Below are 12,637 nucleotides of genomic sequence, written 5' to 3' on the forward strand. Positions count from 1 at the left end.
ATACACAAGGCAAACACTTCTTTAGAAAAATAATCTTATTAAATATTAAATGGCCACCACACTACATTATCAATTAACAGTCTGCATGGATTCACATAATTACAGTATGGAACGAGGTACACTTGGTCATCGGTGTCATATCAAAATTGCCTATCACAAGGTCTGTAATATACCAGGTCATTTACACAGATCACTGTGAAAACCTAACAACAGCTTCCTTTACATGAGCGTGGATGCCATTAACCAGTTCCTCCATTGAGCCAACTAGACACTGCATAGTACTCTCTGGAACACCGGAGGCTTGCACCTGAGCAATAACAGAGCTGCACATGTCCTGTATATTCTTCTTTTCAACTGGAACGTGTGGTGACCCTCACAGGAGGATCCACATTCACTGGTGTGGAAGGTCCAGCTACAGGCTCAAATTCAAAACTGCTGACGGGATCTGGATCAAGACAGTCTTTATGTTCTCGAGATAGGTAACGTTGGTAACCAGAATATGTACGAAAAACAATTGGGCAACCAGGTTCTCCACAGTCCAAGCACAGAGACCTTCCGGGATACAATCCTTGCTCAAACTTCAAATGTCTAAATAACACTAAACAACTGGTGTGGTGTACCTTGCAAATGTAACGTGTACATTGTTGGTCAAAGTGTATCGGTCTTCAAACTTCACAGTGAAGAAGCCTCGCTCTGATTTCTTTTACCCGAGGACTCTCTTTCACTTTGCCGACGTCGATGCCATACACGGTGGTTTGGATGAAGATGAAGAAGCTGGACAGCGCATCATCATACGACACGGCAAAAGCATAATGCGCCTTGAAGAGCTCATCAAAGGCAGCAACTGGGGTCTGCATCCTGCAGGGAATGGCCTTCTGGTCCAGGATGATGTAGAAGTCCTGGATGCTGTTGCTTCTTTCTCCGACACCGAGAAGAAAGGGCTGTTTGGGGCCAGTTTCTTTAAGGAAGGTCTCCATGCTTGACCCCACCTGAGAGAGAGAGAGAGAGTGAGTTAAGGTTTTTACTCAAGTCATTTTAATTCATGTGCGACTGACTGTATGAATGAATGTGCGCAATACACAACTTGATGAATTAATATTTGATAGATGTACACAAGTAATTAATTCAGGGATGGATCTATGAATGTATACAACAGTAATTAATTTTTGTGTGATGAATGGATGGATGACTTTTTTTTTTTAAACAATTGAACTGCACCCCCCCAATTACCCTGCCATATTGGCTCCTGAAAGAATTACATCAGCTGACATGAAAACCTTGCATCAGTGATGTACTGTCCTAAGAAAATACCTTCATGAACTTGATCAGGCGTCTAGCAGCCTCCGATGCGCTCATCTTGTTGGACTTCTTGCCTTTAACTGTTGGAGGCAAGAGGTGAAGCAGCAGAAGGATGGCGGCCATCTCAGAGTCCCACTCTTCAGAATGCCACACTGCAGAATTAGAAGTAACACTATAAAATGTATTTTATTTCCTTATAAGCATTACAGCATCACTTATAGTAAAGTTTTCTTAAATTACACCATGGATTGAATATGTTTAGCAGTAAGGTGCAGTATGTGATTTGTAGTCAAGGGGCCAAAAACATGAAAGAACACAACAATGTCCTCTTTTGTTGTGTACACTAAAGGCATGTGCAATCTGTGTCCACTATTCAATTAACACTTACCATCATCAGACTCCTGTTGTGCAGACAGAAGTAGCTCATCCACATGTGGGCCTGGGGTTAGATTCTTGCAGCAATCTGCGATGACTCTCGGTTTGAAAAATGTTGGCCACTTGGACAGGAATTTACCAGACACCTCCTCACCAAAGATCATTGTGAAGTCTTGGTCGATCTTAAACAGAAAACATTTGTGTGTGTGTGAATGAGAACACCATTGTAATGGTGCTATGGGTGTCAATAAACAGTCAAGCAAAATAAGGCAACCACAAAGTCGTCAGCAATTCATTTTATGCTTACCAAGCCAGGTGTATCCAAGAATCTGGGAAAGAGATCCAGGACAGTAGAGGCAGTATCCGGGTCTTGAACCACCTTTTGCCTGTGCTGGAATGTTGCCTTCATCTTATTTTTGACAAGGGTCGTATCACTTGAGTGTTTCATCACCGATATGGCTTCTCTGCATTCATCACTGGTCAACTGCTTCTCATCTGAACGGATACTGCGTGGCGTCTTGGGGCCCTCTTGGAAAGTGGTCCTGGATTTCTTGTTGTCTTGAACAGAGTTCCGCTGAACAGTTTTCAGCCTCCACGCTAGGTAGCCGGAACCACTCTGGTGATCATAGAAATGTTCCTGTTGATAAAGAAAAACACATCGACTCACATCAACTGAGAAAAAACTCCAGGAAAACCCTTTAACAGGGAAAAAATTGTAGAAACCTCAGGGTGAGCAACAGAGGAGGGATCCCTGACCCAGGACTGGCAGACTTGCAATAGATGTTATATACAGACAAAAACAGTTTACAACACAGAATGTATGGGGATGCATTACTGTTTATACTCACATAGCCATTCCTGGAATCCGGGTCCTTCAATCTAGGGAACAGTGTTGTAATCCCAAGTGCATAGAGGATCCGCACATTCACCGGAGGAACCCTCCTGAAAAGAGATAGATGTGTCATTCCTCCAAATGCATCCATGATGGATGCAACTAAAAGGGAAAAAGTTAATCTTCAGAGGTCTCACAGAGGCTTTCTCTTAAAGTCTGAAAAAACAAAACTAAGACTAAGACCAAATAAAAAGTAGTCAATTCCTCAAACTAAAAACTACACTAAAACTGATTCATCACTTGTTGAATAGCTAAATAAAAATAAAAACTAATAAAAAATTGAAAACTATAATAACCTTGATGTGCACATGGTTGTGGGTGAAGACCTAATCGGCAGCGACTTTTGGAGATAAAAAAACAACCACAACCTGTTATTGCAAGTGCATTCACTTACCCATGGCTCTCCACCATATCTGCCACAAGAATGTCTACCATCTTTCTTCTTGTAACATCACTGATGGTGCTTGTTTTCTCATACTCTTTGAATATTTCGTTTCCACCAGGCTTTGAATACAGAGCAACTCTAACATTCTGAAACGACAATTGCACAACATTCACACTGCAGGTACAGTAGGTATTTCAACCTGTGCCCTGGGCTGATGTAACAGTTGGTTAGGGGGTGCATGATAAATGAGAATTAGCTAACATAACAAAGCTCTGGGTCTTCAGTCTGACACCTACTGAAGCTGCAGTACTAATATACTTATTGTGAAATTTTAATGTAAGGTTTGACATTGGTCTAATTGACGTCAGGGTTAATATCAGGTGGTTAACTTACATCTCTTGCAACGTTACTATCCAGGGGTCCTTCAACCAGCTGTCTTTTCCGAGCTTTGGTTGATTCCAGTATCAGCGGTGAGTCAGAACCTGATGATGACCCTTGGGATGCACGTGATGGTGATCGTGACCAGTCTGAAGATGAGCCCTCTGAGAACTCCTCCTCAGCATTGCTACCTAAGAAAACACACAGCCTTGCATTGTAAATGACGCAACTGACCATGAGAGGGAACAAGTTACAGCTCTTTTGTAGAAAACAGACTCAAATCTTTAAAAATTAAAAATATAAACCTGCAATCCCTTACCATCACATTCTTCGGCCTTGAAAGACACCCCAGATGACTTCAAGAGTTCATCAAATATGTCTGAATCCACTTCCACGTTTGAGGAATCCTTCAGGCTCAAGGAAGCAGAACCTGGCAAATTGAATTTTGCCAGCACTAAAACAGAAGATACTGTAGTCGATAAGCAAGATTTGGGAAGGACAAACATGCATTAATGAACAGAGCTGATGAACTATAAACACAGCAGAGTTAGCAGGAGCTAATTTTCATCTGTAGTCTCGAGGAAAAACATTGGAAACCCCTAAATGCACAAATAAACATGACAGTCAAATTAGCCTAACAGTTACCTGCTTGCAAAAACTGGGAGTAATTGTACTCGTCCTCCGCCTGTGGTACCCTGACCCATTTGCTGACTCCTTTATACTCTACAGGAACCAGCATGTCGCTTCAAAGACAAGAATGGCATAAATTATTATTCCTAATTTCTTACATTTACACCCAGTGTTTCCCATGGGGTGGGTAATTTGAACACTGTACAATTACCGCGACTACCACGCACATGACACTGATAGTGATGAAGGAAGGTGAAAAGCTGTTAAAAAAACAAAACAAACACTATATACTGTATATACGTATATAATATACAGTATATATATATATATATATATATATATATATATATATATATATTTCTCGTTAATTAACGTTCAGGGAAACACTGTCATACATTTAACCTAACACTACCAAACACAATGTAGGCTTATTTACAATGTGCCTTGCACATGTGTAATGTTGTCATACTATACTCGTATAGTGTACAACCTTTTCAATACATTCCTATTACTCAAAAAGCCTTTCCTTTATAGACACTTTTAATAATTTGAAGAACTAATGTTAGCTAAACCCTGGTCCAGCGCAGTGTTGGCCAGGGCTAGTGAGCTAAGCTAACGTTAGCTAGCTAGCCAACTTTGCTAGCTATTTAGCAGCCAAAGTCAACCACAAAAAACAAAACAAAACGCTAATATCAATCCAAAAGAGACAATTTTATCGACCAAAACTTAACTTACCGTAGAAAGAAGGGATTTGGACGGGAAGTAGGACTGCAGTCTGAGTGCTGACTCTGTGTGTGCCACCAGTGTGCCAGTCACTGCCAGGGCGAGCGATTCAATCGGTGGGTGTGGCCAATTTAACGAGCCAGAGTGTAAATTCAGAGTGATTCTCATAACGACGGAAATCAACACTGACACTATCAGGAACTGACTCTAGGGGGAGTTAATTTTGATCAATTCTGAGTAAAATTAGTAGTAACCCCTGTTAATTAACACCAACACCAAAAAAATAACACTGGCACATTTGCTGTGCAGATACTATAAACATGAATGGAACAGCACCTACCCCCTTTCATGTTACCTTGACAACAACATGTTGACTGATAATTTACAGTTTACTTTCAGAAGCACAAGGTGTGTGAGGGACAGACTCACAACAACAAATGCTCTTGGATCAGATCTGATCAAATCATCTAACAATAACCAAAAAACTACACGTGTGTGTGTTGTTATGTGTGTTGTGACAGGAAACAGCAGCGAGTGTCCTCCTCCTGAAAACGCTCCCGATAAGACGGCGTGTCTGGACAGCGGCGAGTGTCTGGACGGGGAGTGCGTTCCTTTCTGTCAGGCCGTCCTGAAGCTGCAGCCCTGCGCCTGCAACGGTAACGACCACACCGGCGTGAGACCAAGGTGGTGGTGGTGATGATGATGATGATGCATCCGTCTCAGTCTTGTATCTGTTCCCTCTCGTCTCTATAGAAACCAACGCGTCGTGCAGAGTCTGCTGCCGGAGCACCAGCGGCATCTGCGCCCCCCACCAGGACAAGACGGGCAACTTCCTGTTCCTGCGTAAAGGGAAACCCTGCACCGTGGGCTTCTGTGACGGAGCGGTGAGTGGAAACACACACACACACACACACACACACACACACACACACACACGGCAGCTTTAAAACACATTGAAGACAAACTTCTAGCTCAACTACTATGAGTGTGAAAACTATTTATTTGGAACTGAGTTTAGGTGTAATCACAAAGAAATGGCTTAAACCATCTGTTGATGAATGGTATGACATCACACTCATTCCAAATTTGAAGACATCTGAAAGCATTGGAAAGGTATATTTCCCTGAAAAGCCCCTCTTTTGTTTAAGTTTTTGGTTAATTATTTATTTCCTTGTGTTATTATAATAGAAAACACCCCATGGACCCCCCCCCCCCCCCCCAAAAAAAAAAAAACACATTAAAGACAAGCGGGATGTGAGTGTGTGTAGGTGGGTTTACATGGAGACTTTTTCCTCTTTCTGATTGAATCCTTTCTGAATGAGTCTTTCAGGTCAACTGTTTACATGATTTTATTTTATTGTTTTATACTTTTGATCGATTTAAGAAAAGGTTTATTCTGCCTCTGTGAAACCGAATGAAACTTGATTTGGTTTGGGCTTGTTTGTTGTGATTGAGCTGTTTATATGGAGCATTTTCATTCAGTTTGGACTCTAAACCGAATCTAATCTGAATATTTGGCTCCATGTAAACAAAGCTTGTGTGTGTATGTGTGTAAACACAGCTTGTGTGTGTGTGTGTGTGTGTGTGTGTGTGTGTGTGTGTGTGTCTCCTGCAGGGGAAGTGCATGAAGCAGGTGCAGGACGTGGTGGAGCGTCTGTGGGACTTCATCGACAAACTGGACATCAACACGTTTGGGAAGTTTCTGGCCGACAACATCGTGGGGTCGGTGGTGGCGTTCTCTCTGCTCTTCTGGGTTCCTATCAGCATCCTGGTCCACTGTGTGGTGAGTCGCTCCGTTCTGTCTCTGTCAGGAACTAAACTACACACTGTCAGTCACACTGTCTGACTGACGCGTTACAGAGACGTATTACCACTGTATTTTCATGAGTATTAAGGGATTAAGGTGCTACAGACAGAATCTGAAGATGATAAAGTCTTTCCTGTCTTTATTCTGTATAGATCAGGTGGACAGTCATTTAAATATATATTTTATAAGATGTGCAGAGATTAGTTTAGTTTACTCTTGTCTTTTGTCTTTTCTTCTGTGAACAACCTCCTTCAGGATTAATAAAGTTTCTTTATCTTCTTCTCTCAGGACAAGAAGCTGGATAAACAATACGAGCAAACCACAAAGTCTCTGTTCTTCCCCAGTGTGAGTATCTGATTGTGTGTATTTTAGGGATGTCACAATTACTTGTTATTCACAATTAATGCAATGAAATTGCAGCGAAAGGAGGAAATACTGTATGTCTGATATGAATCATCACCTGCAGGATACCCACCTGGCTTTGTAGCCAAAGTAAAAGAAATTACACAGTAAATGGGTTAAATTACGTTAATGACTAACAATAATGACTAATAACACTGAATTGGTAGGAATTGAAATGTCATTCGTAAGAAAAATTATTTTTAAAAACTTCAAACATTTCCTCTGAAGGATTTAATATTTTGTTTATATAATTAGAATGCAATTATATTTTCACTGTATTTGGTTCCTGAACATTCAGACTCATTAAGATGTTGAGACCTGATGTGGATGAAGAGGGAACAAAGGAGCGGTGGCTTTTGTAAAGTGAATATTTTGTTTTGTTTTTTTGTTTTCTTTTTTTTAAGTATATTTTTTGGGCTTTTATTGCCTTTAATTGATAGTGCAGTCGAGAGAGAGACAGGAAATGGGGAGGCAGAGAGGGGGGGAATGACACGCAGGAAAGGGCCGTCCGACGCCGGACTCGAACTGGGGCTGCCTGATCCGAGGACTGAGCCTCAACATGGGGCGGCAGCTCTACCCAGTGAGCTAAACGCCGCCCCGTATTTTGGGGGTTTTCTCTTCATCACAGTTCCCTCTGAGATCTGACTGAGAGAGGAGGTCAACATGTTGACGTCAGTTGAACATTAAAAAATCTAAAAGTCGGGGTGGTGTTTAGCTGAGTTGGCAGAGCACCCGCCCCGTGTGTAGAGGCTATAGTCCTCGGTGCAGGCGGCCCCGGTTCGAGTCCTGCATCGGACGGCCCTATCCTGCGTGTCATTCCCCCCCTCTCTGCCTCCCATTTCCTGTCACACTCTCAACTGTCCTATCTAATAAAGGCATGAAAAGCCAAAAAATATACTTAAAAAAATAAAAAATCTAAAAGTCTTCTCCTTTACAGAGGAACTATGCAGCATTTGTCCCTTAATTAACCAGCTCCAGAGTCCTAGTGCTGGTTAAATCAATGACTTGTAACTAGTTCCAGGGAGGCGTGTTGCTGCGTCCTTGTTTATGACAGATAAGACTACACAAATACACACATGGTAACATGGTAGATGATAAATAACCTTATCCACCGCTCCATGGATTGATTTCTCACCAGCTTTGTTGTTGAAAACAAACGCACATGGAGGAGAGGAGGTTAGAGACACAGAGAGTTCATCTTTAAAGTCCCCCTCCCCCTTTTTGGTCATTTTAAAACCAGCAGCTCATTAGCAATGCGCCTCTGGAGGGTGGGCGGAGACTGCGCTGCTCTGCACCCGCCCAGCCACCTCCTCGCACCCCACCCCCCCGCTCGCTGACAGCTGGACATTGTACAATTACAGATTCAGTGCATTTAGCGTAAAACTCCACACTGGGATTCGATCCCAGACTGGAGCATAGTCCTTGCTCACGGTGCAAGCTGCTCTACCAGGTGAGCTATACCTGTTACACCTTGACAGCTCCACCGAGCTGCCAAGTCTTTCACCTCTGGGCCAGATGCAGAGCGGGGCGGGAGCTTGTAGCACTAGTGCCCTCCCCTGGAGTTGTGACACGTCAGCTCCAGTCTCCCTGAAACTGCCAGTTTGCGTCTGCCGTTGGTTCACAGCAGTTTGAAGGCAGAAAAACTCTGAAATGCAATTTTGCACTTCCTTTTCTGCTGCTATGTGCTCTAACACAAGAAAAATGCCACAGGAACATGTGAAAAGCACGAAAAACACGATTTTCATGGGAGGGGGTCTTTAACCATCAAACTCAACTGACTCTGTTCATTTTCCCAGAATGCCGAGCTCCTGAGCAGCCTGGAGTCCGCGTCCGTCCGGATCTTCAAGCCTCCGACCTTCCCGACCACCAACCTGCGCTTCCAGCCGTCCGGTCCGCAGCAGACCAGCACGCCGCCGGTCTCCGGCTTCGGCTTCGGCCCCGGTCCAGACTCCTGCTGTCATCTTCCTCACCATCCTCCTCCTCCTCCTGCGGTGGCGGCCCCTCCTCCCCCTCCTCCCCCTCCTCCTCCTCCTCTGGACTCCCCCCGCATGGCCACCATCCAGGAGGACCCGAGCTTCGACTCCCACCTGGACGAGGAGGCGCTGCAGGAGGCGTTCGGCCGCCCGGCGCAGCGCTCGGAGCAGCGGCGGCGCTCCTTCGAGGACCTGACGGAGACGAGCGCGGTGAGTCGCAGCGAGAAGGCGCTGATGTTCCGGCTGCAGAGGCAACACCAGATCGACACCAAGGAGACGCAGTGCTGAGGGACGGGACGGGACGGGACGGACGGGACGGACGGTGCCCGGTTTGTCCCGCTCACGTCCTCCTCCTGTGCTGGTTTCACAAACTTTTACGACTTTTTTTATTTTTTATTTTCTTAAAGCGGCTCCGTCCTGAAGCCGCCGCACTGACGCTTTGTTGCTGCAGCAGATCTCAGTCTGGTCACATCGAGACACATTCAATCAGAAAAACGTTTTTATTGAATTTAATTACAATCAGAGTTCAACCGATTATCGACCGATATTTCCCTTTTTTTTTTTGATAATCGATATCGGCCGTTTTTTTCACCGATAACCAATAAAATAAATGTATTTTTAAACGCATAAACGCACTCCTTTGGCTCTAACGAAGCCGTCTCTCTTGGCTGTTTAACAATGTCCCAAAGGTTTTCACAGTGAACAAAACAGAAACAAACTGTTGACTGTATTCAGTCTGATCCCTGGTGTGTTATTTTTAAATTCTGACACCAAAGTTTTCATTTTTACTGCAAATGAATATCGGTTAAATATCGGTTTCCTTGATTACTAATAATCGGTATCAGTATCGACCCTGATAAAACCATATGAGTTGATCCCTAATTATAATAAGAGAAAGAAAAAGAAACAAAACGTCTCCTTCCAGTCGTCGTCCTGTGTGGTCAGACCGTGGTTTCAAATCGCTGCTCCGTCCGTCCTCTCCGCGTCTCTTTAACGTCCTTTAGTGACTCGAACTAACATATTGTCCTGTTGAAGCTGTGGCAGCGAGGGGCCGCTGCTGGGTATCGAACCTTCTCCAGGTATCAAACCGTCGTTGGTGCTGATTGAACGGTGCTCAGATCAGATGTTGCTTCCACAATCAAACTGTGTTTAACTGTGGTGATCGATCATCTGTTCAATACTTTTATTCGTCCAATAAAATGTCGCTAAAGCTCCGATTGGTCCCCGCCAGCCACCGTACAAACTCAGACCAACTCGTCTTCTGATGACACACTACACGATACGACCAGCAACTGTACGCTCCTACGTCCGTTTTTAGTTCTTGAACGTCCCACCAAAGATTTTTTTTGCTCCTGAATGTTACACGTTTATTTCTGTTACATAAAGTCGTCGTTCACTTTTATAGCTGAAGCCCGGCTCTCGTTTTAGTTCCCTAAAGGCCAAATGTAACGCTTGTTGTAGCTCAGTCATCAGTCAAACTGTTGCTGAGTTGAACTTAAAGTTTTAAAAAGGTTCAACTTCAATGTGACAATCATTTATGTGCACGAGTTTCTGTCTAATGAGAGAAAAACATTTATTTCTAACTGACGCTATTGAGACAAAGTGTTTGTCACCAGCATTTTATAGAAACAGCATCAACACAACATGTTGTAATAATGGATAATGTTGTTAAAAGCTTTAGAAATATTATATATTTTATCACAACAGCACAAAAAATGCCAAAGATTTGACGTTGTCAACTTCTAATTTGTGGTTATTTGATGTTTTTTTTTTGTCTTTACATCAGAATCAATTGGTTTTTTTTTACTGTGTGATAGACTAATTGATTAATTAATAGTCAAAATGATTATTAGTTGCAGCTTCAAAAGGTCAAAGTGCACTGAGAGTCAATGACACGTGCAGCTGCCAAATAAAAAAACAGTAAAAGTCAAAAACACAGAGGTCAAAGTTTTATTTTTAAGGCTCAAAATGTTTTTATATTCTATAAATGATATTAATAAAGTACAAATAGGGTTAAAATAGGTTTGGAGAGTTTAAAGGGTTAAAAAGTGTTTCTGTTTTAAGACTCAGTGGGAATCGAACCCTTGAACGTGACAGTGTTAAGTGCCTTCAACTCGACCCACTGAGCTACATGACACTGTATTTTATATCACATAAATGTTCATCATCTCCTTAAAACCACTAAAACCTGTCAATCAATTTTATTTTCTGTGTATCACATCTGCAACAATAAGCTGATTAATTGGTTGAATGTTGATCAGCAATGAAACAAATAATTTAAGTCGTTTTTCAGTCAATAATTGCTTTAAAAAAAAATTGTGATTGATAAATGGATAGCTCAACTGTTTTTTTTTTTATAATAAATTGAATATTTGATTGAAGGGACTTTTGATACATTTTAAGTTACATTGGGCATTTTTTTTTTTTTACTATTTTGTAAATTTTTATAGACAAAATGTTAAATCACTTAATAAAAATAAAGGAAAAACTTAAAACTTCAGTATAAAATTGTCCTAACCTAAACAGTTTTAAAACACCTCCCTGTTATTGTATTTTATCCTGGTTTGAGGTCAGTTATCTGAACATTTCACCTGTTTGTTTCTTACTGTACGAGGGCAGGTTATTATTATTACTGTGTGTATATATATATATCTTTGTATAAAATATCGTTGTGTTGTTGCTTTTGTTGCTTTTATTTTTGTGACTGTGTCTGTTTTTTTTTTGGGGGGGGGGATAAAGACACAGATGTTAAACTTCAGAGTGTTTTCAGCTGTTTGGTTTGTGTCACTCGAGCTGTTTGGTACCAGAGTTTATTCTCATCACATGTTTTTACTGTGTCAGATTTATTTTGTGGTAAGTTTTGTGTTTTTTTTTGTTTTTTTTGTCGATTGATTGAAGCCATATTATCGTTTTAAATGTTTATTTTTGACATGTCAGAGCTCAAAGTGCCTTCTCTTCTCCTGTGGTATTCAAATGCACTTGTCAGTATTTTTTAATATTGTTTGTATCTGTGTGTGTGTGTGTGTTGAGTCCTGTACACTGTGATGTGTGTGTCTGTGTGTTATGTACATGCTGACGATCATCTGTATTGATCCAATTAAAGGTCGGTTGAGAGTCATGTTGTTAACGTCACTGTGTCGTCGTCGGACTGAGGCGTCCGCTCAGTCTGCCCTTTCACAATAAAACGTTCTACTGTCTGATTTAAAGTGCTGATCGATAAAGAGTTTTTATTGATATTCTGATATTTTATCAACTCACGTTTCTTCCTGAGTGTAGGAGAACATTTTTAAATATTCTGCTTTAATGTAATTTATTGACTATTTTAATCTCTGGTGGTTTTATTTTTATATTTTAATCTAAAAATATCAATATTCAGACCAAGATGAGATCGACTTGCATCATAAAAACATAAAACCTGTAGCCAAAAAATATTAAAGTTAGTGTAAAAAAGAAAATACTCTAAATTATTTATCAATAATTAAAATATTTTGCAGATAAATTCTTGTAGAAAATCTAAATTAATGAAAGAAAAAAAAAAAATTCTGCCTCCAGTTTCTAAAATGCAACAATTTTCTGCTTTTATTTAACAATACGAACATTTTTGATGATTTTAACCTTAATTTTGTTTCATAGAAAACAAGATGATTGATAAATTATCTGCAGTATTGATGATGTCATTGTTGTTTCACTCACATTAAATCTAACTCACTTTTTTATCTTCGAGGACAGAAACTCAGTGACCCTCTCTCTCTCTCTCTCTCTGGACAAATGTT

At 41.3% G+C, this 12,637-nt stretch overlaps 2 protein-coding genes across 2 annotated transcripts; one reads left to right on the forward strand and one right to left on the reverse strand.

Moving 5' to 3' along the window:
* Positions 1 to 665: 665 nt before the first annotated feature.
* Positions 666 to 4,068, reverse strand: LOC146968562 (uncharacterized). Its single transcript, XM_085759599.1, has 9 exons — positions 3,975 to 4,068; positions 3,649 to 3,783; positions 3,345 to 3,520; positions 2,961 to 3,097; positions 2,523 to 2,616; positions 1,982 to 2,311; positions 1,682 to 1,856; positions 1,312 to 1,451; positions 666 to 989 (listed from the first exon to the last, which is right to left on the reverse strand). Exons 1-9 carry the CDS (start codon positions 4,066 to 4,068, stop codon positions 666 to 668), a joined length of 1,605 nt encoding a protein of 534 aa, XP_085615725.1.
* Positions 4,069 to 5,187: 1,119 nt separating this feature from the next.
* LOC146968563 (disintegrin and metalloproteinase domain-containing protein 17-like) lies at positions 5,188 to 9,168 on the forward strand. Its single transcript, XM_085759268.1, has 6 exons — positions 5,188 to 5,338; positions 5,436 to 5,566; positions 6,298 to 6,465; positions 6,778 to 6,834; positions 8,688 to 8,767; positions 8,870 to 9,168. Exons 1-6 carry the CDS (start codon positions 5,188 to 5,190, stop codon positions 9,150 to 9,152), a joined length of 870 nt encoding a protein of 289 aa, XP_085615394.1. The 3' UTR covers positions 9,153 to 9,168.
* The last annotated feature ends 3,469 nt before the right edge of the window (positions 9,169 to 12,637 follow it).

This window comes from Trachurus japonicus, chromosome 18 (assembly GCF_045865225.1).
Source record: "Trachurus japonicus isolate A0001 chromosome 18, Traja_1.0".
NCBI lineage: Eukaryota > Metazoa > Chordata > Actinopteri > Carangiformes > Carangidae > Trachurus > Trachurus japonicus.

What these genes read in the sequence shown, in the direction of transcription:
- LOC146968563 (XM_085759268.1), top strand. Translation starts at nt 5,188, where the DNA reads ATGTGTGTTGTGACAGGAAACAGCAGCGAGTGTCCTCCTCCTGAAAAC. An exon ending in GCAGCCCTGCGCCTGCAACG is followed by an intron (nt 5,339 to 5,435) that starts GTAACGACCACA and finishes TCGTCTCTATAG; the next exon opens with AAACCAACGCGTCGTGCAGA. An exon ending in TGGGCTTCTGTGACGGAGCG is followed by an intron (nt 5,567 to 6,297) that starts GTGAGTGGAAAC and finishes TGTCTCCTGCAG; the next exon opens with GGGAAGTGCATGAAGCAGGT.
- LOC146968562 (XM_085759599.1), bottom strand. Translation starts at nt 4,068, where the DNA reads ATGCTGGTTCCTGTAGAGTATAAAGGAGTCAGCAAATGGGTCAGGGTA. An exon ending in ATAGTAACGTTGCAAGAGAT is followed by an intron (nt 3,098 to 3,344) that starts GTAAGTTAACCA and finishes TTGTCGTTTCAG; the next exon opens with AATGTTAGAGTTGCTCTGTA. An exon ending in TCTTGGATACACCTGGCTTG is followed by an intron (nt 1,857 to 1,981) that starts GTAAGCATAAAA and finishes TTTCTGTTTAAG; the next exon opens with ATCGACCAAGACTTCACAAT.